The sequence below is a fragment of the Ornithorhynchus anatinus genome, unplaced genomic scaffold, assembly GCF_004115215.2.
Source record: "Ornithorhynchus anatinus isolate Pmale09 unplaced genomic scaffold, mOrnAna1.pri.v4 scaffold_93_arrow_ctg1, whole genome shotgun sequence".
NCBI lineage: Eukaryota > Metazoa > Chordata > Mammalia > Monotremata > Ornithorhynchidae > Ornithorhynchus > Ornithorhynchus anatinus.
The window spans coordinates 825,888-850,352 of record NW_024396943.1 but is presented as its reverse complement, the minus strand read 5'-3'; the positions used below and the strand labels follow the sequence as shown (position 1 = coordinate 850,352).

At 50.6% G+C, this 24,465-nt stretch overlaps 1 protein-coding gene across 1 annotated transcript in view; it reads right to left on the bottom strand.

Moving 5' to 3' along the window:
- Nucleotides 1-24,465, bottom strand: part of SYN2 (synapsin II) — a 141,854-nt gene that overhangs the window by 48,773 nt on the left and 68,616 nt on the right. The window contains exons 2-7 of the mRNA XM_029057319.2: nt 19,937-19,994; nt 18,698-18,789; nt 16,393-16,549; nt 7,140-7,229; nt 4,949-5,011; nt 3,724-3,866 (exon numbers count right to left, since the gene is read on the bottom strand). Coding sequence (XP_028913152.1) covers nt 3,724-3,866; nt 4,949-5,011; nt 7,140-7,229; nt 16,393-16,549; nt 18,698-18,789; nt 19,937-19,994 — 603 coding nt within the window. The remainder of the gene's footprint in view (nt 1-3,723; nt 3,867-4,948; nt 5,012-7,139; nt 7,230-16,392; nt 16,550-18,697; nt 18,790-19,936; nt 19,995-24,465) is intronic.

Here is a 24,465-nt window from a genome sequence, read left to right as displayed (position 1 = left end):
AATTGCATCATTGACCTATGTGCTGCCTAGGTAACAGCTTTCTGGGACAGGTTTTAGGACAGTGTTGCTAATCGTTGTTATGTGTAGGGTTTGGTTGGTGTGGGCTGATACATTACATCAGTTTGCTTCAGATTTATCATCAGTCTTTAGTACCAAGCTGACTGGGAGAAGCAGTTTACAATCAATCCCTTATGTGTCTTCCTGGGCGTGAGCCTCTAGGGCAGAGTCATGTGTGAATAGTAATTTTTGAATGACTGTTCCAAAGAATCTGGATGATGCTCCAAGTCTTTGGGGTTGGAAGCATTTCCCGGAGGGGTGGCGGCGTATTCTGACCCCTGCATCCGGGTCTCTCGTTGCATCCTCCTGCATGACTGTGGATTATCAGTTGAACAGCACCAGGCCCACCACCCCTCCCTGCTTTCCTCCATCGGCGGTAGGGAAAAGATGGCACGGGCTGGCTCTGACTCAGCCAGACATGCTACAGTGTGGTAGTCAAAACTCATTTCTGCTGTGCCACTTTGGGGTCCTGAGAGCGTTGGGTCAATGATCTTCATCAGTAGCCCATCCAGGAGTCCTCTGGCTAGGATGCTGAAGGTAATGTGATACCTCAATATTTGCCGTGATCTCGCCTTTCTTCTTGATGATGGTAATGATGGTGATAGCACTTCTGAGGTCTTGTAGAATCTTCTTGGTGGTCCAGGTGACAAGGAAGAGCTCATGGGGGTGTGTCAGCTGGGTGCCTCCTTGCCTCTGGGAGTTCTCTGCAGGTTTGTCATCAGGTCCCGGGGCTATGTCGTTATTCCCCAGTTCCAATGGCTGCGGTCAGAAGGATTCCTGGGCTCCAAAGGGCCTCATCTCCTGTGGCCAGAGGTGTGGGGGAGGGGAGCATGAAATGATGCGGGCACCGTCCCTCGGAGATTCCTTTCCTCGAGCCTATGATGGGGCCGGAGCTGCCTCTCCCATCCAGGGGTTCCTCAGTGGCAGGTGCCAGGCCGTGGGACATTTTGGGGGTGGCATGGAGGAGATGCTCCCAGTTGGATGGCAGTCTGCAGGGCCCTGGGCCTCTCCCGCTCTGGCACCCGCCACCTGCTGTGCCCGCCCTGTAACTCGAACCACCTGTCACGACATGGGCATCTGCAGGCCACGCTGCTGTCCCAGTCCTGGGTGGTTCCAAGGCCCCATAGGTGCAGTAGACGGTTGACAGAAAGCGGTTTGCAGAGTCCCTCATGCCCAGACAACCCTGGCGACGTGGACTGGCTGTGCCTGGAATCATGCCAGCTGCCTGATAGAGTGCAGTGTGGAGAAACAGCTGCCGGCTGCTTATGCTGGGGGTTAGAATTGAGGTTCCCCTTCTCACTGGGACTGCCTGATACTGCCCCAAAGTGCCTTATGGGTGACTCCTTTCTCCAGGAGTTTGGCCGCCCAGACGATTTGGAGGCCATTTTTTGGTGCAGCGGCCATGAGGACAAGCATTGAGTTTGGAGGGTGAGAGTGGGCAGCCCGTCCAGCCGGCCACTGCACTCCGACGCCTCCCCGAGGTTCCCATGCCGCTCTCGAATGCAATGGATGAGAGGGCGCCACCCCAGTCATGGGGGCAGCCAGGATGTTTTCCGTCAGCCTGGCAGGCAGAAGGTGGGGCTTGCAATTGCGAGATGGGGTTCGGCGCGGTCACTCGGTGAAGGTAGCCCACCGCTCTTGGGCTTGCTGATCCCAGGGGGCTCAACTGCTTTCTCTAGATGGGGGCCTCGCTACTAACTGGAAGGGGTTCAGTACAGAAATGCCAGTTGCGGTGAGTGGAGGGGCAGAAGGGAAAAAGGTAATTATGTGGGCAGGGGAACCACACTTACCCCAGAATCCCCCTTTCCTGGGCCAAGCCAGTGGAAGGACCTGGAGGTTGAAGAAAAAAGCAAACATAAAGATAGGGATGCCTTGCCTTGCTTGCTGCCCTCCTGCTGCTTGGAACTGGGTCCGGCCCCCAAGGTGGCTGCTTGGCCCTTCTGGGCCCAGGCCCACTCATCCAGCCCCTCCTCCCCAGCAAGAACCCCCAGGCCAGCCCCAGGTGAACACAAAGACCTGGCTCACGCTTCTCCACGTGAGCCAGGAGGCTATGAGCAGGGGAACCACACTTCCCCGGAAGCCCCCTTTACCTGGGGAGGAGAGAAGAAGGGGAGACGGGGTAGAGGTCAGGTAGAGAGCCTGAACCAGCTGGCCCCAGTCCTCAGGTGGATACTCACTTCTCCATTATGGGGATGGGATGGAGAAGGAGGAGGAGGAAGAAGAGGAGGAGGAGGAGGAGGAGAAGGAGGAGGAGGTGGTGGTGGTGGCAACTGGGCCTGGAGCTTCTTCTCCACTTGCTTCTGCTGAACAGTTTGGCTGGCAGGGCCTTACCAGGCTGCCAGTGGACCCAGCCAGCTTTGCTTTCCCCATTGCAGATTCTTTCTTCCCCCCGGGGTCTTGGGGGTCCTTGGAGTTCCTTGTCCCAGCTGCTCAAAGCCACAAGTCACCCCAAAGAGCCAAACCCTGGGCTTCCTCTTGGGGTCCCATCTACCTGACAGACCACCTCCCTGGGCAGAGAGTTCAGTTATGGGGCAGGGCAGCTCTGGCTGGGGTTTATGTCACTCAAAATCCCAGTCACAGAGATAATGATGGAGGGTCAGACAAGGTTAGGCCTAAGTTTAGTTTCATGGGCCTTGGGTCTGGGGGCAATGGACTGAGGCTGAGGGTTGGGACCTGGGGAATGGGGCTGGGGTTAGTGCTAGGGTTGAGCCTGAGGGCTTGGTTCCAAAGCAACCCTATGTTCCCCAACCCCATTCAGCCACTGCAATTTAGCTGTGGGCAGTTTGGGGAATGAGCAAAATCCCATGGCTGAGAATCATCTGGGACTTCCTTTAATAAAATCTTATTAGATGGGGCATCCTCCATATTCATTCATTCATTCATTCATTCACTTATCAGCATTTATCAAGCATCTACTGTGGGCCGAGCATTGTCCTAGGTGCTTAGAAGAGTGCAATATCAGTAAGAGACATGGTCCCCTCCCTCGAGGAATTTACAATCCAGTTTAATGTATATTCACTGCTGTGACACAGTCCAGTCTGGTTCTTGCACCCCATGGCAAATTTTGAACTCAAACACAACTAGCTCTTGATTATGCAGGACAGTAGCACAAGCCCAGAGAAGGGACAACAGCTGAGCACCCCAAAGTCCTTTTTGTTCACAACTTCAATCTCCTTTCCCAGCTAATCTCTCACTTAATTCAGTCAAAATGAGCAACACAAACTCTGAGTTTGAGTGGGGTGGAGGCCTGAAACCATCCCTGCCTTGGCCACACCTCCCTCTCCTTCCTTTCATTCCTCGTTCTCTCCCTCCTACCCTTCTTCCCTCCCTCCTTCTCATCCCCTCCCCCGTCCCTCCCCTCCCCTCTGCTCATGCTGGAAGCATCGATACACCTCTTCTCTCTCTTTCCCTAGCCAGGCCCCTGGGGCAGCCAGGGGAAAGCCAAAATCCAGGAAGGGGAGAAGAGAGGAGGGGAGGAAAGGGAGGAAAGTGGAAGCAAGCCGAGCAATTGAAAGGGACTGGAGGAAAAGGCTTCCCTCCCATCCTCTGAGGAGATGTTTTCCTTGCATTTTCTCCACCAAAGCCGAGGTTTTCTATTTATGAAGGAAACCCATCCGATCTCCCCAGATGTGGGCAAAGGCTTGGCAACTGGTGGCCCATGCTCACATGTAAGCCTTGTAGTTGTTCCCTATCTTCTGGATGCGGACGTCATACTTGGAATCCACGAAAGGTTCGGTGGTGGCGTAGGTCTGCGTCAGGGCCACCACGCTGGCGATATCCTGGAAGTCATAGTGGTTCTCCACCTTCACCTGTCCCCACCGCGGCAAGGATGGGAAGAGACAGCTTAGAGTTACACCAGCGCTAAAACACACAGAGTGCTGAAACCATCATTCAGCCACAAAAGTGTCATTCCACCTGTGGAATTTCCACTGCTTTCCTATGTCATCCTCACACCCTCCTCTCACAAACCCATCACTCCCCCCTACCCCTTAATTCCCAAGAAAACATGTGAACCCCATCTCCTCTTCCAGTCTACTGTCTGCTTCACATTAAACCTCCCAAATGTATTGTAGCTCCATGCCTGGGGGCCAGTGAGAATTTTCATAGGTAGTTTGGCTCTCCCCTGTCTGGGGCAAGGTGAGGAATGGGGCATTGTCTGAAACCAGGCCACTGGCCAGCCTAGGTCCTCTGCCGTAGTGTTAAAGGGTTGCAGCCCCCTTGGGCAGTGGGAAGGAGAGAAGGGAGGAGGATGTGGAGAGGAATGAGAAGGAGAGGGACCAAGTACACTTGCTTGGCATGGGGTGCTTCTCCGGGGGGTAGACAGATTAAGCTCCCCCCTCTAGATTGTAACCTCCTTGTGGGGTGGGAACATGTCTACCAACTCTCAAATTTGAGTCTTCCAAGTGCTTAGTCCAGAGCCCTGCACACAGTAAGTGTTGAATAAATACCACCGATTGGTTTGGAAGGGTTTTCAAACATGCATGGTTGGGATGGATTGCCTGGCACACTGCTTTGGTCTCAACTGCTCTAGTGGTCATGCCCGGAACATACAATAATAATGATTCTAGCACTGCCCTTCCAAGTGTCACTGGGCTTCGTTTTAGGGATGGTCACATGCTGGCTAGAGAGGTGGCTTGAAGGGGCAGGGAGAAAGGGAGGTGGGATCAGACCTGGGAGGAGAGAAGAAGGGGAAAGGACGGCAGTAGCAATGACTGCAAGAAGTATCAGCACCCACATACCACTCCTCCAAGGCTTGTGGGGCACCAGGAAGCTCCTCTCAGGGAGGGCTGAGTGTCGTGGGGATCAGCCAGGGAGGGGGAACCCAACAGGATGGTAAGAACACAGATTCCTGGGGTTGCTGAGCCCAAGGCCAGACGGTCAGTACTCTTACCTTGCCCATGCCCGAATGCGCGTGCCCGATCTTCACCACAACAGGGAAGGTTGGCAAGGTCAGCTAGTCAGAGAGGACAGAGGGAAATTTTTTAGCAAGTCCACATGGGATAGCTAGCTCCTTCCAATGGAGGGCCCCAAAGCTGCCACTCCCCGCAACCTGAATCCTAAACCCTACTCTGCTCCTATTTCCCTCCAAGAACCCTAATCCTCTCCTGGAATTTGGGAGGGGGTGACTTCATCAACTGGGGATATCTGCAGAATTCTGGTTTCCTGATTTTCCACCCTAGGTGGCTTCAAGCAGAGGATCTTACTTCCGGTGGCTTGTCCCAAAGCAGTGACCTTGGTTTTCCAACAAATCTCAGTCTGTAGATTGGAAAGCAGCCCCAAGGCACCAGTCGTATAAGAACACAGGCCGGGGAGGTTCAGGTGCGGGCGGTCTACTTTTTTTTCTGTCTCATCAGTGTCACTGGGAAATTACCTGCATCTTACACCTCCAAACCACAGCCCACCATGGGGCCGGAGAGACGGTTGCTCAGTGGCCGCTAGGTGCAAGGGGTTGGAGTGAGTGGCCTGGGCTCAGGCAGAGCAGCCTGCCGGAGGGCACCCCAGACCTGGTGCCAACCCCTTTCAGTCACTGAGTAAATGTTGGTTCAGAGTTCCCCAAGCCTCCACAGCCACTCATGAGGCCAGGAGCCACTAAGGCCCAAGGGCTCTGTTGGGGATTCAGGGGAGGGCTGAGTGCTGCATATTTTGGGGTTGTGGTGTTTAGTTTCATCTCTCCTTACATATCTGTTGCCAGGCCACTCTACTTGCGTCCCCTTCCCACCCCACCCCTCACTATAGTTTTAAAATGTGAGCCCCTGAGGGTCAGGGACCATGTCTGATTGCTCCCTGTGTACTCTTTCCCAGTACTTAGGACAGTGCTCTGCACACAGAAATCACTTAATACATACTATTATTACTGCCCAGCAGAAGAGTAACCAAAGAGGATGCCTACGCTCAGGTTGCACTTTTAGCTACCTTGTTCGACTGATTGCTTGGGCCAAGCCAAAACCAGAGGCAGTGGGTTGGTTCCCACATGTAGCTACTGCCGACTGCCCTCCTGATCTCCTTGAATCTCCAAGCATTCCTGAGAAGCAGGCAGGGGGAAGATAGTATCTTCTGAAGCCCAGAAAGTTTCAATGATTTATCCCAGGGCACCCAGCAGGCTGGGGCAGAGCTGGACCCAAAACCTGCTTTCCCTGACTTCCAGGCAGTACTCTGTTCTGCCCACTAGGCCATGCTCCCTCCCCACTGCTGCCCACTGGACATTGGATATGGGGATTCAATCCCCTGTTTCCACGCAGAAGGACTGGGCTGACCTGGGATCCAGGGGTGTGTGTGCATTGGGGGAGATCTTTAGCAGGTGGGCAGGAAGCAGGGTAACAACTCCAAGGCAGAGCTGCCATTTAAAGGCAGAGGTTTCTTGGATAGGTGCTGAGGGTGAGGAGTCCCAGCGTCTTCCCCAGGCAGGGTGGGGAGGACGGGGGGACTCTGCTGTGGATGTTCACGGCCCAGAAGCATAGCGGGCTGAGCAGACAGGGTGGGAGAGTTGCCAATATTCAGTCCTTCTCCAACCCTGGGTCCCCAGTCTAAAGAGAGGGAAGGAGGACAGGTATGGGATCCCCATTTTACAGAGGAGGAAACTGAGGTCCAGAGAAGTCAAGGGACTTGCCAAACAGCACACAGAAGCCAGGTGGCAGAACCAGCATTAGAATCTAGGTCTCCCAGCTCCCAGGCTTGGGCTCTTTCCACCAGGCCACACTACTTCTCGTGGAGCTCTGCCTGAGCAGGACAGAGCATGTGGGCACACGGGTGATGATGGCCACCTGTGGGCTTGATGTGCTTATTGGTCATCTCTCGGGCATGGGGTGGAGTCCTAATGGAACCACATTGTAGTGGGTTCCCCAGAAAATTAGGCACGCTCCAGTCAGCTGTGCTGCCCCACGGCACTCAAGCATGCTAGAAATGCCAGAGAAAAGTTGGGGATATTAGAAGGGGCATCCCCGATGATGAAAACGGAGGCCAGGCACCCTGGGTGCCCTGTTGGACCCAGGATGGCTGGTGGAGAGGGGCGGGGAGGAAAAGCCTGGCGGGACCTGGCATGGCTCCCCTTGTGTTCCAAGCCAGGATCTCTCCAGAGCGCCTACCATTTCCTTGTGATTGGGATAAAACGTCTGCTCGATGAGCGGGAACTTCTCAGCCCCCAGTGTCTTGTAGATGGACACCAGTTGGGCAAACTGTAAGAAAGAAGGCAGAAAATCCAACAGTGTTTAGAGTTGCCCGAAGCCCCAGTCGTGAGAGCCCCAGAGAGGTCAAGTGGGCAGGGGTGTGTGAGGAGCATGGGGAGTGTGGTTCCCCCCGCCCCCGGCCCCACCACCCTGATCACTGCACTCCACATAAGTCTTCCAGACCAGCACACTCCCACTTCCTGGCGAGAAGCTCCCAGATCCTGCTAAGGGGCTCCAAGGACCAGCACTGAGTGATTTCATTATCTAATCTGGACTCCGGGCTATGTAAGGCCCTAGCTGAGCACCAGCTTTGGAAAAATCTGTGGCCCGGTAGACACAGGGGAGAGTCAGAGCTGCACAAAGGCCTACATGCATCAGCCCCAAGTATGTGTCGCAGGACTACTGATGGGACTCTCCCAAACGGTTAGGATAGTGCTTGGCACACAGTAGGCGTTCAATAAATACAATTGAATGAATGAAACCACTGAAAGGCACAGCCCCAATTTGCTCCTGTAAACTTCCTCTGCTCAAGTAATGGCTTTTGTTAAGCATAGACTATGTACTAAGCACTGGAGTAGATTCAAGATAATTTGACCAGATTTGGTTCCAGCCCTACCCCTGCCTGGCTAGGACTCATCTAAGTGAGAGTTTTCAGACCTAAGGAACAAAGAGGGTGACAAGAACAACAATTTAAACATTCCCAGATAATAATGCAAAAAGAAGTTAAACATATGGTACAAGGCGGGGACAGGGGTTTATCCTAAGTTTGTGCCAGAGAAGAACGATCAATTAATAGCACTCTCTGAGCAACCACTCTGTGCAGAGCACATACTAAGTGTTCCAGTCAGTATAATAGCAGTACAGTTTCCCAGAGAAGTGGAAGTGCATTCTGACACCTGCATCCAGGTCTCATGTTGCATCCTCCATCATGACTGTGGAGAATCAATTGAACAGGGCCAGGCCCACCACGCCTCCCTGCTTTACTCTGTTAGCAATGAGGAATTGATTGGACAAGGCAGCCACGCCCCACTGAGGTAGTCTGTGAAGCTTAATGAGCTTTTCAAGGCAGCCAATTGGCCAAGGAATGTGCTGGTGGCGTTGAATGCTTGTGTATGGTCTTTGAAAACCACATAGCGATCTTGGTGGTACTCCCTGCCCCTTCTCTGCATCTGCTGAGCAGCAAAGATCCAGTCCGCTGCACCCCCTGTGATCTCGGGAGCGTTTGCTCAACGTTACTCTTCAGTAGCTGATCCCAGAGTCCCCTGGCTAGGATCTTGCCGGTAATGGAGAGTAACAGGATGCCTCAGTAACTGCCACAATCTGACTTTTCCCCTTTCTTCTTGAAGATGGTGATGATGATGATGGTATCTCCTCAGTGGTCTAGGTGTTGAGGAAGAGCTTCTGTAGGATCTAAAGCATGGTGTCTCTCTCTGCTTGGAGTGCTCAGGCGGTTTGTCATCAGATCCAGGTACTTTAATAACAATAAAATTGATATTTGCCAAACGCTATGGAAGATACAAGATAATCAGGTTTGACCTAGTCCCTGCCCCACACTGGGCTCACCATCTAAGTAGAAGGGAGAACACATATTTAATTCCCATTTTACAGATGAGAAAACTGAGGCACAGAGAAGTGATCTGTCCCAGGTTGCACAATAGGCAAGTGGCAGAGCTGGGATTAAAACCCAGGTCGTCCGACTCCCAGGGTCCTGCTTTTCCCACTAGGCCAAGCTGCTTCTCACTTTGCCATTTTTCCTGGTTCTAAAGGCTGCGGTGACAGCCTTGGGAGTTGAGTCACATGCTAGGTCTCAGTCCATTGGAAGGATTCCTGGGTTCGGAAGAGCCCCATCTCCCACGACTGGAGGCGTGGGAGAGGGGAGCGTGAAATGGCGTGGGCATCCGTCCCTCGGGGATTCCTTCCCTCATTGCCTGTGATGGGGCTGGAGCTGCCTTTGCCCTTCAGGGGTCCCACAGAGGCATGTACAGTAGTTGTAGTAGTAATAGTGGAAGTAAAAGTATTTATTGAACCTCTAATGGCTGCAAATGCACTGTACTAATAATTATTAAAGATAAACAGAATGAAAAAAAGCACTCCCTCTGCCCACAAATCAATGAGCTTACATCTAACAGGGGAGACAGGCTCAAAGACATTTACAAATAAAGCAGAACAAATAAATTATTGAACATTCAGTTGACCATTCACTCACTCACACACACACACACACACACACACAGAGTGATGTCGATGGGTGCCTATAAATGCATAAATCCTAGAGATGACTGGTGAGAACATACAACTGGGGGATGCTGGGACGTATTTAATGAAGACTTGTTGGAAGAGGTGGAATTTTAGGAGGGCTTTAAACACAGGGAGAACTATGGTATGGCAGATGTTGGCGGGGAAGAATGTATTTCCACAATGGGAACAGCACGAGTGAAGAGAAAGCCAGGAGAGTTTAGACCAAGTTACAGTAAGAAGGTTGGCTTGGGAGAAACAGAGAGACTTAGCTGGGGTGTCCTGAATGAAGAGAGCAGATATGTATGATGATGAAGAACCCTGGAGATGCAGCATGGTGGTCTAGTGGAAAGATCCTAGGCCTGGGAGTCAAGGGTTCTAATCAGGAAAAGCTCATCGGCAGAGGTGGGATGTTGGGAGGGCTTTGAATGTGCAGACAGCTGGGGTCTTACTTCTAGTGGTTGCCCATTCACCTCCACATCAAACAGAAACTCCTTGCCTTTGGCTTTAAAGCACTCAATCACCTTGCCCCCTCCTACCTTACCTCCCTCCTTTCCTACTATAACACAGCCCACACACATTTCATTCCTCTAATGCCAACCTACTCACTGCATCTCGATCTCCTCTGTCTCACCGCTGAACTCTAGCCCACATCCTGCTTCTGGGCTGGAACGCCCTCCCTCTCCATATGCGACTCTCCCCACCTTCAAAATCTTATTGAAAGCACATCTCCTCCAAAAGGCCTTCCCCGACTAAGCCCTCATTTCCTCTTCTCCCACTCCCTTCTGTGTCACCCTTGCACTTGGATTTATACCCTTTGTTCACCCCTCCCTCAGCCCCAAAGCACTTATATACATATCCATCATTCAATCAATCGTATTTATCGAGGGCTTACTGTGTGCAGAGCGCTATACTAAGTGCTTGGGAGAGTACGATATAACAGAGTTGGTAGACAGATTTCCTGCCCACAGTGAGTTCACATTCTAGAGGGAGAGACAGACAATATATACATATATATATAATAAATTATGGATCTGTACATAAGTACTGTGGGACTGAGGGAGGGGTGAATAAAGGGTGACACAGAAGGAAGTAAGAAAAGAGGAAATGAGGTTAGACAGGGCAGGCCTCTTGGAGGAAATGTACCTGCAATAAGGCTTTGATGGTAGAGAGAGTAATTTTCTGTCAGATATGAAAAGGGAGAGTGAGCCAGGCCAGAGAGGCAGGACGTGGGTGAGAGGTTGGTGACAAGACAGCTGTGATAGAGGTACAAGGAGTAGGTTGGCATTAGAGAAGGGGAAGCAGCATGGCACAGTTGATAAAGCAGGGGCCTGGGAGACAGACGGTCACAGGTTCTAATCTCGACTCTGCCACTTGTCTGCTATGTGGCCTTGGGCAAGTAACTTAACTTCTCTGTGCCTCGGTTATCTCATCTGTAAAATTGGGATTAGGACTGTATACGACCCAATACACATGTATCCACCCCATCACCTAGTATGGTGCTTGGCACATAAGTGTACAGGCTGGGTTGTAATAGGAAAACAGAGAGGTGAGGTAGGCAAGGGCCAGGTTCATTCATTCAATAGTATTTATTGAGCGCTTACTATGTGCAGAGCACTGTACTAAGCGCTTGGAATGAACAAGTCGGCAGCAGATAGAGACAGTCCCTGCCGTTTGACGGGCTTACGGTCTAATCGGGGGAGACGGACAGACGAGAACAATGGCAATAAATAGAGTCAAGGGGAAGAACATCTCGTAAAAACAATGGTAACTAAATAGAATCAAGGCGACGTACATTTCATTAACAAAATAAATAGGGTAATGAAAATATATACAGTTGAGCAGACGAGTACAGTGCTGAGGGGATGGGAAAGGAGAGGGGGAGGAGCAGAGGGAAATGGGGGGAAAAGAGGGTTAAGCTGCGGAGAGGTGAAGGGGGGGTGGTAGAGGGAGTAGAGGGAGAAGGGGAGCTCAGTCTGGGAAGGCCTCTTGGAGGAGGTGAGTTTTAAGTAGGGTTTTGAAGAGGGGAAGAAAATCAGTTTGGCGGAGGTGAGGAGGGAGGGCGTTCCGGGACCGCGGGAGGACGTGGCCCGGGGTCGACGGCGGGATGGGCGAGACCGAGGGACAGTGAGGAGGTGGGCGGCAGAAGAGCGGAGCGTGCGGGGTGGGCGGTAGAAAGAGAGAAGGGAGGAGAGGTAGGAAGGGGCAAGGTGATGTAGATCCTTGAAGCCTAGAGTGAGGAGTTTTTGTTTGGAGCGGAGGTTGATAGGCAACCACTGGAGATGTTTAAGAAGGGGAGTGACAGGCCCAGATCGTTTCTGCAGGAAGATGAGCCGGGCAGCGGAGTGAAGAATAGACTGGAGCGGGGCAAGAGAGGAGGAAGGGAGGTCAGAGAGAAGGCTGACACGGTAGTCTAGCCGGGATATAACGAGAGCCCGTAGCAGTAAGGTAGCCATTTGGGTGGAGAGGAAAGGGCGGATCTTGGCGATATTGTAAAGGTGAAACCGGCAGGTCTCGGTAACGGATAGGATGTGTGGGGTGAACGAGAGATACGAGTCAAGGATGACACCGAGATCGCGGGCCCGAGAGACGGGAAGGATGGTCGTGCCATCCACGGTGATAGGGAAGTCTGGGAGAGGACCGGGTTTGGGAGGGAAGATGAGGAGCTCAGTCTTGCTCATGTTGAGTTTTAGGTGGCGGGCCGACATCCAGGTGGAGACATCCTGGAGGCAGGAGGAGATGCGAGCCTGAAGGGAGGGGGAGAGGACGGGGCGGAGATGTAGATCTGCGTGTCATCTGCGTAGAGATGGTAGTCAAAGCCGTGAGAGCGAATGAGTTCACCAAGGGAGTGAGTGTAAATGGAGAACAGAAGAGGGCCAAGAACTGACCCTTGAGGAACTCCAACCATTAAAGGATGGGAGGGGGAGGAGGCGCCAGCGAAGGAGACCAAGAATGACCGGCCAGAGAGGTAAGAGGAGAACCGGGAGAGGACGGAGTCCGTGAAGCCAAGGTGAGATAAGGTGAGGAGGAGGGGATGGTCGACAATGTCAAAGGCAGCAGAGAGGTCAAGGAGGATTAGAATGGAGTAGGAGCCATTGGATTTGGCAAGAAGGAGGTCATGGGTGACCTTAGAGAGAGCAGTCTCGGTAGAGTGGAGGGGACGGAAGCCAGATTGGAGGGGGTCTAGGAGAGCACGCAGGTGACTGCGTGCTTTGAAGCCAATGGTAATGGTTGATGGGCAACCACTGCAAGTTCTTGAGGAGTGGGGAAATGTGGACTGATCATTTTTATAGAAAAATATGCCAGGCAGGGAGTGAAATGTGGACTGGAATGGGGAGAGACAGGCGGTGGGGGGAGGAGGGGGGGGTCAATCAGCAAAGAAGCTGCTACAGTAATCGAGGTGGGATCGGACAAGTGCTTAGAATAACTGAAACATGGGGATTAAGACTGTGAACGCTATGTGGGACAGGGACTGTGTCCAACCCAATTATCTTGTATCTACCCCAGCTCTTAGTAAGCACTTAACAAATATCATTATTATTAACGTGATTATTATTAAAGTTTGGGTGGAGAAGAAAGGGCATATTTTAGTGATATTGAGAAGGTTGAACTGACAGGATTTGCTCATAGATTTAATGTGTGTGTTGAATGAGAAAGATGAGTCAAGGATAACGCCAAGGTTATGGGCTTGTGAGACAGGAAGAATGGTGTTGCTGTGATGGGAAAGACAGGGAAAGGACAGGGTTTGGGTGGGAAGATAAGGAGTTCTCTTTTGGACTGGTTAAGTTTGAGGTGTCAGCAGGACATCCAATTAGAGATGTCTTGAAGGCAGAAGGAAAGGTGAGACTGCTGAGAGGCAGAGAAATCAGGGCTGGAGATGTAGATTTGGGAATCATCTACAAAGAGGTGGTAGTTGAAGCCATGGAAGCGAATGAGTTCTCCAAGGGAGTGGGTGTAGATGGAGAAGGGGGTTCAGAACTGAGCCTTGAGGGACCCCCACAGAGAATTGAGAGGCAGAGGAGGAGCTTGCGAAACAGACTGAGAATGAGCAGCCAGAGAGGGAGGAGGAGAATTAAATTCATTTCTATTAATGTCTGTCTCTCCCTCTAGATTGTAAGCCCCTTGTGGGCAGGGAACATGTCTACTACCTCTGTTCTAGTGTACTCTCCCAAGCACTGAGTAGAGTACTCTGTGCACAGTAAGCGCTCAGTAAATACGGTTGATAGATTGAGTTCTGAAAAAGGGAAATAGTGTGAGTGAGGGGAGGCGTTGGGAGAGTTGAGAACACAGTACGGCTAGAAGGTGGGAATGACAATTTTCCCATGTAGTTGATAAAGTCAATCAGTCAATTGGTGGAGTGGGAGCCAGTACATTTGGGAGTTGAAAGAAGGGGGCTGGAGGAACAGGTAGCAGGGCTGGATGGAGAGAGAAGGCAGGGGATGTCCTCTTGAGATTTATTCTTGACTTCTTTTAAAGGGCATAACTGGGGGAGAATGCTTGGGAGGAGGTATGTCCATGGGAAATGACGGACGAGCCTCAGTCTGGTCCCAAAGATGTTGCTATTTCAGACCTGCACGGAGGAACTGATGGTGGCAATGGTGGTTTGCCCAGTGCCACTTGTGTTCTTTCACCCCTGTCCGACAGGTGCCCGCTGGGGCCTGGAGGACCAGGACTCAGTAGACAGGCAGGGTTCCTGGAATAAAATTCACCACGCCCTTTAGGAGAGTTTTTCCGACCCCACAATCACCAAGTTTTCCAGGCCACACAGCTCACTGCCCTCCCTCTCTTGAGGGTTAACAACAGGCACCCGTTCTGTACACGACAGAGAACCAAGTTTCCTGGGGACCTCAGCAACTGGACAATTCTTCTTGGCACAAGCATCTCCCCACCTCCCCCGACCTCCTACCGCCCAGTTCCAACTGAATGGGAAAGTGAGAAATCAGCCTCTGTGATGCTCCAAATGGGAGAATGCAGGTGAAGGGCAACTGCCGGTCACATGAGCCATTTCATAGTCTTTTCTTGGACCCAAATGAAGATAAAACACAATGTTCTTCAAAGCTTTCCCATAAGCTTTCCCTTAAACCTTTGTACAGGAGCCATTCTCCAGAGAACAGCTGCCAGGATGTTCTTCCTGTTTTCTACTTCCAGGGCCAAAACCTGGAAGTAGTCCCCCAGGGAGGCAGGAAGCTCAAAGTCACGAATGAAAAGCCCTCCTCAAGGTCACTTTGGCAGAGGAATCGCTGAGTGTGTCTCTCCTCTGGCATCAGCCACCAGCATACTGAGAGAGAGAGAGTGTGGCCCGCTGCCCACTTTCCCCTGAGCACAAGCAAGTTTCCCAGAGGCATCGGCACAGAAGCAGAGGAGCAGGTGAGGGAAAAGCTGGCACAAAGCTCTTCTTCAGTTCTGTTGTTTTTCCAGGAGCAGCCACCGCCATCGCTGCCACCTCCCCCCACCCTCCCACCCGCCACCATCACTGTTGCAGCCACCTCAGCTAAAATGGCTCCTTCCAAGAGGCCCCCGGCACAGCTACTCTGACTGGGGCCCTGTCATACCCAAAACCTCTGGTCCAATTGGCCAGGTCTGGCTGTGCCCTGCTCCACAGTCCCTAGGCACTGCCCCCTCTAATAATATGCCAACAAGAGCCCCACTGTTTGTGCTCAGAGAAGCAGCAGATGGCCATGGTTTTCTCTCCCACTCCAACCCAGCCCACACACTTCACTCCCCTAACACCAACCTACTCACTGTCCCTCAATCTCATCTCTCTCGGCATCCATCCTTTGCTCACTCCTTCCCTCCTGCCTGGAACTCCCTCCTGTTTCATAGCCAACGGACAACCACTCTACCCATCTTCAGGGTCCTACTAAAATCCCATCTCCTCCAAGATGCCTTCCCTGAGTGACCACTCATCTACCCCAGCTACAGTGTCACTGATGCACTTTGAACCCTGAACCCCTTCATCAACCAGCACTTAAGTAAAAATCAATGAGTTTTATTTATTGAGCGCTTACTGTGTGCAGAGCATGGCACTAGGCACTTGGGAGATTACAATATAACAGAGCTGGTATATATCTTAAAACACCATTACTTCCCCCTACCTGTAATTTATTTGAGTACCTGTCTCTGCCACCAGTCTTTGAGCTCCTTGAGGGCAGAGATTGATTAAGCTTCCTAGCACAAGGTAAGCACTTAACAAATGCCATTTCATTATTATTATTATTGTCTACTAACTCTATTGTACACTCCCAAACACTTAGTACAGTGTTCTGCATAGAGCAAGCAAAGCACTCAGCAAACACCAATAATTAATGGATGGTTAGTGTCTTACTTGCATTTCAGAGGGAGAAAATGACAATCTCTCCCCTAGCTCAGAACTATTTCTAATAATACTGATGGCATTTGTTAAGGGTTTACTATGTGCCAAGCACCGTTCTAAGCACTGGGCACTGTTCTAAGTACTACCCGGCATCTTCCGACTGCCCTTTGACCAACTACTTCGACTTATGGGATTCATTTGGTGTGTATTCTGGGCCTCAGAAGCCTGGTATTTTCATCTTTCTAGCCCTCCTTCCTTGACCTCCCCCATGCCCCACAGACTGGGAGAATATGGTGATTCCTCTTTCCTCCCTATGCCCCCATCCTGCACACACTCCTAGGCCAGACCAATTGCCCTGGTCTCTGATGCGACTGTTGCACGGGGTCCAGTGTCCAGGACCCTCTACTCATGCTTCTACTCTTGTGACACCTTTGCCCACCCACTCATACATACAGATGCAACCTCAAACTTTGGTGTGCATGCATACATGCATACACAGGTAAGCACTCACACGCACGTCCTCCCAGGCAGCACCCTGCCCCGCCCTCTCACCCACCAGGGCCCTTCTCCCAGCCCAGACCTTTCCCCTGGCTTCCCCACCCCACTCCCAGGGGACTGACTCACCACCCAGGGCTTGTCACAGAAGTTGTAGATAGCCTCCAGGGAGTTGACACTGGGAATGCCGGCGTAGTGCATGCCGATGACCAGGCTGCGGTAGTCTTCATTCTCCGCCATGCCAAAGGAATGCTGCCTCACCAGCACAAAATCAGGCCTGAATGAGCTGGGAAGAGGGGCAGGATGAGCAGCTGCAAGCCACCCTGGGGGCTCTGCGTCCGCCGCGCCGAAGCCAGCTGATGGCCGGCTGGATGTGCCGGCTGGACATGTTAGCTGGTTGGCTGCTGGCTGGCCACTGGCTAGCTGGACATGCTTGCTGGCACTGAGGAGGAATGTCAGGTGTGCCAAGGGGCCGGACCCAAGCCAGAACAATGAGTTGTTGGTATTCCCAAATAAGGGAGGTTGCCGTGGGGGGTCTGGGAAGGAGCTGAAGCACTCTTCTCTGAAGATGCTTGAGGTGATGCTAGCGATAGAAGGGGGAAGGGGGGATTTCTCTCCAGTTAACGGATTAAGTTCCATTAAGTTCCATTGCTCTGACATGGCTGGTAGGGGCAGGACCAACAGTAAGAGCTATTGTGTGTGAGTGTGTGTGTGTGTGTGCGTGTGTGTGTGTGTGTCTGTCTGTGGGGTGAATGGGATCAAGTGGCTCTGGTCTATTTTTTCATTGCATTTGTTAAGTACTTACTATGTTCCAGGCACTGTTCTAAACACTGGGGAAGATACAAGATAATCAGAATGGACACAGTCCATGTCCCACATGAAGCTCACAGTCTTAATCCCCATTTTACAGATGAGGTAACTGAGGCACAGAGGAAGTGAAGTGACTTGCCCAAGGTCACACAGCAGACAAGTAGTGGAGCTGGGATTAGAACCCAGGTCCTCTGGCTCTCAGGCCTGTGCTCTTTGCATTAGGCTATGGTACTTCTCTATACTAATAAAAGAGAAGCAGCGTGGCGCAGTGGAAAGAGCATGGGCTTTGGAGTCAGGGCTCGTGAGTTCAAATCCCAGCTCTGCCACTTGTCAGCTGTGTGACTGTGGGCAAGTCACTTAACTTCTCTGTGCCTCAGTTCCCTCATCTGTAAAATAGGGATGAAGACTGTGAGCCCCACGTGGGACAACCTGATTCCCCTGTGTCTACCCCAGCGCTTAGAACAGTGCTCTGCACATAGTAAGCGCTTAACAAATACCAACATTATTATTACATTATTATTAAAAATAACAATAATAATAATAATAATAATTGTGGTATTTGTTAAGCACTTACTATGTGTCAAGCACTGTTCTAAGCGCTGGGGTAGATACAGGGTAGTCAGGTTGTCCCACGTGGGGCTCACAGTCTTAATCCCCATTTTACAGATGAGGTAACTGAGGCCCAGAGACGTTAAGTGACTTGCCCAAAGTCACACAGCTGACAAGTGGTGGAGGGGGGATTAGAACCCACGACATCTGACTCCCAAGCCCACGTTCTTGCCACTAAGCCACACTAGTTCAGCACAACACTGTCCTCCCAACCTTCAACCCAAGTGGCCACAGTTCAGGACTCAGGGTGGAGCCCCAAAGGCTGTTGCCAGTGTAGGTCTGCACCAGGGCCTCTGCAAGCCACCAAATGCCTCCACCCAATCCTTGGGGTTAGCCGAGGGGGCCTCTGGCCAGAAAGGACAAGGGTTTGCTGAGGATAGGAAAACCCACCCTCTTGCCGAGAAGGGGGGATCACCCCTCTGGGCCACATACCAGACTAGCATTAGCTGGGTGGGCATGGGAACCCAAGGCCCTATTCGCCTGTCTACCCACTGTAGGCCCAGAAGAATTTGCCATGTGGAACCCCTTCCCCCCAGAACAAGGGAGGACAAGATTAAGTTCCTCTCTAGAATGTATGCTCATTGTGGGTAGGGAATGTGTCTACCAACTCTGTTGCACTAAGTACAGTGATCTGCACACAGCGTTCAAAAAATGCCATTGGTAGATTGATTGATTGATTGACTATTTGAAGGGAGTGCACAGACTCTTGCAGTCAAACGGGGCTCCAAGACTCTGATGGATTAATGTGGCTGACCATGTCCCGATCCCCCAAGCTGGATTGGCCAAGTGGACCCCTCTGGGTGGGAGGGAACAGCTGGCTGAGTTCTTCCCTCCGAAAGCATTTTAAGCTCTTTGTCTCCTGCTCTGAGTCTCTAGGGACACCGCTAGCTCTTTACCTGCTGGCTACAAACACCTCTAGATCTAGCGCTGCCTGGTCAAGGCCCCCGCTGACCCTCCCCTGTTGGTTTTCCCCTCTACCTAGAGCCCTGAGCACCCTGGGGTGGGTGGGACTCACCGAACGACCTTGGTGTTGTTCCGGAGGACCTGCATGTCAACGGTGTAGGTGCCGTCTGCATGGGCCGTCAGGTTGAGTTCTGAAAATTCTGCCTGCAAAATAAGACGTGGCTGGTAAATCCACAGGCAGCTCTGCTTGGGTCCTCTGGGAATGGTTTTTCTCTCTCTATTCCCCCACCTCTGTTGCTTTCCACCCTCCCGTTCACTTTAGTTGTTCCATCTGTGATGCCCTTTTTTCTGCCTTTTTGGCCCTCCATCCTGGCCCATCCTGAGTCCCCCAAATTATGACCATTTCTATCCACTCAGTAGTCCACAACAGACCCTCACCATGGTGGGTGACATTTGCTGGGGGGCAGGTTTCCGATCAGATAGTGGAAGTGGGAGGAAGACCAAGAATAGAATGGGTCGGAACGTGGGTGTGATAGGATGGCCCAGCTGAATGAATCACTGAATGGGCAATGAGTCTCAAGTGTTGAGGATGGATGGAGCTCCAGAAGCACTAAGGGTGGCCCTGGGATTAATGCCACTTGTGGGTGTGCCAAATTCATTGGGAAAGCCTTCCTGGAAGAGGTGAAGATTCTTTTCCAGAAAGAAATAGTAGCTCAAAGCAGGAGAAAATGGAGTCTCCTGCTGGGAAATTCCCCATCTTCCATTGGTCACTGTGGCCCAAGGGAACTCCACCAGTGACATTAACAACAAAAATGTCCCCTGGCTGGGAGAAGTGGGGGGTGAGGGAATCACCCTGGGAGCCAGAGCGACCCCCACCACAGCAGGGAACTTCCACTTCTCATATTTTGTTTAATTGCATTTGTCAAGTACTACGTGCCAGGCACTGACCTAAGCGCTGGGGTAGTTACAAGCTAATCGGGATGGACACAGTCCAGGTCTCCAGGTCCCTTAATCTCCATTTCACAGATTAAGTATCTGAGGCACAGAGAAGTTATGTGACTTGCCCAAGGTCACACAGCAGACAAGTAGTGGAGCCTGGATTAGAACCCAAGGCCTTCTGACTCCCAGGCCTGGGCTCTATCCTAGTGGCCATGCTCCTTCTCCATAAATTGCTTCCAGACTAAGGACTTCAGTCCAAGGAAGGGACTTGGGGCAATGAAAAGGCTGGAAACCATGTGGTTCCTATTTTTAATGGATCGGAGCTGACCACATCCAGAGTAAAACCAGGAAACAATCATGCAACGGCTGGCTGGGCTGAGGCCCTGTTGGCCCACTGCTTGCCCTTACTTACCTGTTCCACTTTGATGTCATATTCTCCAAGGATCTTCTTACCCCGAAAACACTTGGCCCTGGAAAAAAAAAGCACAACTGAGTTTCAATAGCAGACCAAATGGAGGAGAGAAGAAGGAAATAGAGCTGGAGAGCCCCTAGCATCTCTTCTTCAACAAGAGAAATCTGCCCAACCTTTTCAAATAGGAGAGAAATAGAATATCTAGCTAAAGTCCACCTCACACATTTAGGGTTGGTTTACTCTCTCCTTTTCTTCCCAGACAAAGCAAAAAGAGATGAGGGGTGGAGGGGAAGGGACCCACGATCTCTCTCTCATAGGAGACAATCTCCCCCAGTGGCCGATTCCAGACATGGCTGGACTTGCACATTCCATGCCGCAGAAGAAATGAAGAGATGGGCTCTTTGATTTTCAGGAAGCAGTGAGCTAAAACTCCGTGTGTTTTTTAAAATCGGTTCCCCCTGCTCGAGCAACCACTTAGTGAGACCAAAGCAGCTGATCTGGAAAATAAAGTGATGATGATGATGATGTTGGTATTTGTTAAGCGCTTATTATGTGCCAAGCACTGTTCTAAGCGCTGGGGTAGATACAGGGTCATCAGATTGTCCCACGTGAGGCTCACAGTTAATCCTCATTTTACAGACGAGGTAACTGAGGCACAGAGAAGTTAAATGACTTGCCCTTGGTCACACAGCTGACAGGTGGCAGAGCCGGGATTTGAACCCATAACCTCTGGCTCCCAAGCCCAGGCTCTTTCCACTGAGCCATGCATGGATTGTGTCTTTTCAGGGGACCCTGAAGCTCTGCTACAAGGTCCATGTGCTCTTTAAGAGTGTGTGTGTGTGTGTGTGTGTGCACGCTCGCATACGCATGCATGCGTGTGTCCATAGAATCTGTTCAACAATGAGATTTTCATCCATCTACTCTTCTATCACAATCATATTACAGGGCGTCCCTGGAAGGCACTGCAAATGATCGTGCAGGACTAACCTAACCTCCTCACGGTCCCTCGTTCTTGTCTGTCCCCCCGTCGACCCCTGGCCCATGTTCTCCCACTGACCTGGATTGCCCTCCTTCCTCACATCCACCAAATTAACTCTCTTCCCCTCTTCAAAACCCTATTGAGAGCCCACCTCCTCCAGGAGGCCTTCCCAGACTGAGCCCTCCCTTTCCCTCTGCTCCTCCTCCCCTCCCCATTCCCCCTATTTCCTCCCTCTGCTCCTCCCCCTTCCCCTCCCCACAGCACTTGTGCATATTTGAATATATTATTTATTACTCTATTTTGTTAATGATGTGTATATATCTATGATTCTATTTATCTTGATGGTATTTATGCCTGACGACTTGTTTTGTTTTGTTGTCTGTCTTCCCCGTTTAGACTGTGAGCCCGGTGTTTGGCAGGGATGGCGTCCATCTGTTGCTGAATTGTACATTCCAAGCACTTAGTACAGTGCTCTGCACACAGCAAGCGCTCAATAAATACAATGCAATGAATGAATAAGTATTGGCTAAGTTACAAAGATATCACTGCAATGTCTCTTTTATTGCTCGCTCAAATAAAGGTAAGTCAAGAGATAATTAACTTTCTCTGCTAGCAAAGATGGAATTGAAAGCTTCTGAGCTAAGATGCTATCAGTGGGCAGCCATTGACCATACTGTTCAATTCACACCCAGCAATGAAGTCAGCAAACACCCTCTTGGGGTGATATCAACTGTAAAGAGCTCATCCCCAGGCTACTTCAGATTGCAACCAACAACTACAGTGAGTTGGTTAGCTTCAAAGGAATGAAGAGTGCAAGCTGGGGTGGAGTGAGAGAAGGGAGCTCTGTGAGGGCAGGGATCGTTTCTAACCACTCCAATGTACTGTAGCCTACCAAGTCTTTAGTACTGTGCACTGCACACAGTCAGTACTCAGTAAATACCATTGATTGACAGTGTGCAATGGAGTGCCTTAAAGCCAATGGTCAGGATTTTCTGCGTGATGTAGAGAGGAATGGACAACCATCAGAGGTTTTTGAGGCATATAGAGATGGGCTCAGAACACACAATGTTATCTCCCCCAAGGGAGATCCAGAGTACTCAGAGACATCATCCACTTTAGTAGTCTCAGCAAGAGGCTAAACACTCCCCTAAATCCAGTTTTGCAGTAACTGACAATAGTTTGCTACAGGTATTTTTGTTGACTTGTTTGTTTTCTTAATGGTATTTGTTAAGGGTTTACTATAGCCCAGGCACCATACTAAGCACTGGGGTAGATTTAATAATAATGTTGGTGTTTGTTAAGCGCTTACTATGTGCAGAGCACTGTTCTAAGCGCTGGGGTAGACAGGGTAATCAGGTCCCACATGAGGCTCACAGTCTTAATCCCCATTTTACAGATGAGGTAACTGAGGCACAGAGAAGTTAAGTGACTTGCCCACAGTCACACAGGTGCCAAGTGGAAGAGCCGGGATTTGAACTCATGACCTCTGACTCCCAAGCCCGTGCTCTTTCCACTGAGCCATGCTGCTTCTAGATTTAAGATTTTTCCTTTTTTTTTATAATGGCATTTGTTAAGCACTCACTATATGTCAGGCACTGTACTAAGTGCTGAGGTAGATAGAAGTTAATCGGGTTGGGCACAGTCCATGTCCCACATGGGGCTCACAGTCTTAATCCCCATTTTACAAATGAGATAAATGAGGCACGGAGAAGTTAAGGGATTTGCCCAAGGTCACAAAGCAGACAAGTGGCAGAGAAGGGATTAGAACCAAGATCCTTGGGACTTCCAGGCCTATGCACTATCCACTAGGCCATGCTGCTTCTTATGAGATAATCGTACTGGACAAGGTCCCTGTCCCACATAGGGCTCACAGTCTTAGCTGTATTTTGCAGATGAGGTAACTGAGGCAGAGAGAAGTGAAGTGACTTGCCCAAGGTAACACAGCAGACATGTGGCAGAGCTTGGATTAGAACCCACGTCCTCTGACTCCCAGGCCCATGATCTTTCACTAGGCCATGCTGCTTCCAGTCAGATAAGGAATGCCCGGGCATTAGTCTCACCTAAGACAGCCTGGGCCTCTTTCTGGTTTTAGTTACTTCTATGGACTGCCCTAGAATAGTAGCCAAAATCAGATGGTAGCACCTATGCTCAGTTGCCTCACCCCAACTCAGCTCACCAGAAGACTGCCACTGGTGAACTGGATACCTGTCAGTCAGGTAGTCAGTTGCATTTATTGAGTGCTTACTGTGTGCAGACCACTATATAAGTGCTTGGGAGAGTACAGTACAACAATATAACAGACACATTCCCCCGCCCACAGCAAGCTCACAGTCTAGAGGGGAAGCCAGACAGTAACGTAATTAAATAAATTGCAGATATTTACATAAGTGTTGTGGTGCTGAGAGGGGGAGATGAACAAAGGGAGTAAGTCAGGGCGACACAGAAGAGAGTGGGAGAAGAGGAAATTGAGAGGCTAGTCAGGGAAGGCCTCTTGGAGGAGATGTCTCTTCAATAAGGCTTTGAAGTGAGGGACAGTAATTGTCTGTGGATATGAGGAGGGAGGGCGTTCCAGGCCAAAGGCAGGACGTGGGTGAGAGGTTGGTGGTGAGATAGATGAGAATGAGGTACAGTGAAAAGGTTGGCATTAGAGGACTGAAGTATGTGGTCTGGGTTGTAGTAGGAGAGTAGTGAGGTGAGGTAGGAGAGATAAAGGTGATTGAGTGCTTTAAAGCCAATGATCAGGAGTTTCTGTTTGATGCTGAGGTTGATGTGCAAACACTGGAGGTTCTTGCGGAGTGGGTCTGAAAATTTTCGTAGAAAAATGATTGGGGCAGCAGAGTGGAGTATGAACTGGAGCATGGGAGAGAGATGGGAGACTGGGAGGTCAGCAAGGAGGCTGATACAGTAATCAAGGTAGGTTAGGATAAGTGACTGGATTAATGTGGTAGCAGTTTGAATGGAGAGGAAAGAACAGATTTTAGTGACGTTGTGAAGGTCGAACCGACAGGATTTAGTGATGGATTGAATATGTGGATTGAATGAGAGAGAGGAGTCAAGGATAACGTCAAGGTTAGGAGCTTGTGAGACAGGAAGGATGATGGTGCTTGTGCTGCAGGACTTGTGGTATTAAAATAAATGACAGGAAAAACACTTATGCTAAGAAAGCAACCATTACATCATGGACCATCAGGATGCTACATGATGATGATCATCATCATCTTCATCATAAATGGTATTCATTGAGAGCTGTGTAAAGAGCACTGTACAAGGCCCTTGGGACAGTACAATACAACAGAGTTGGTAGACACGTTCCCTGCCCACAACAAATTTTCAATGTAGAGGGGGAGACAGACATTAATATAAATAATATATAATACATAATTTAAAGATATGTACATAAGAGCTGTAGCAGCATGGCTCAGTGGAAAGAGCACAGACTGGGGAGTCAGAGGTCACAGGTTCAAATCCTGCCTCTGTCGCTTGTCAGCTGTGTGACTTTGGGCAAATCACTTAACTTCTTTGTGCCTCAGTTACCTCATCTGTAAAATGG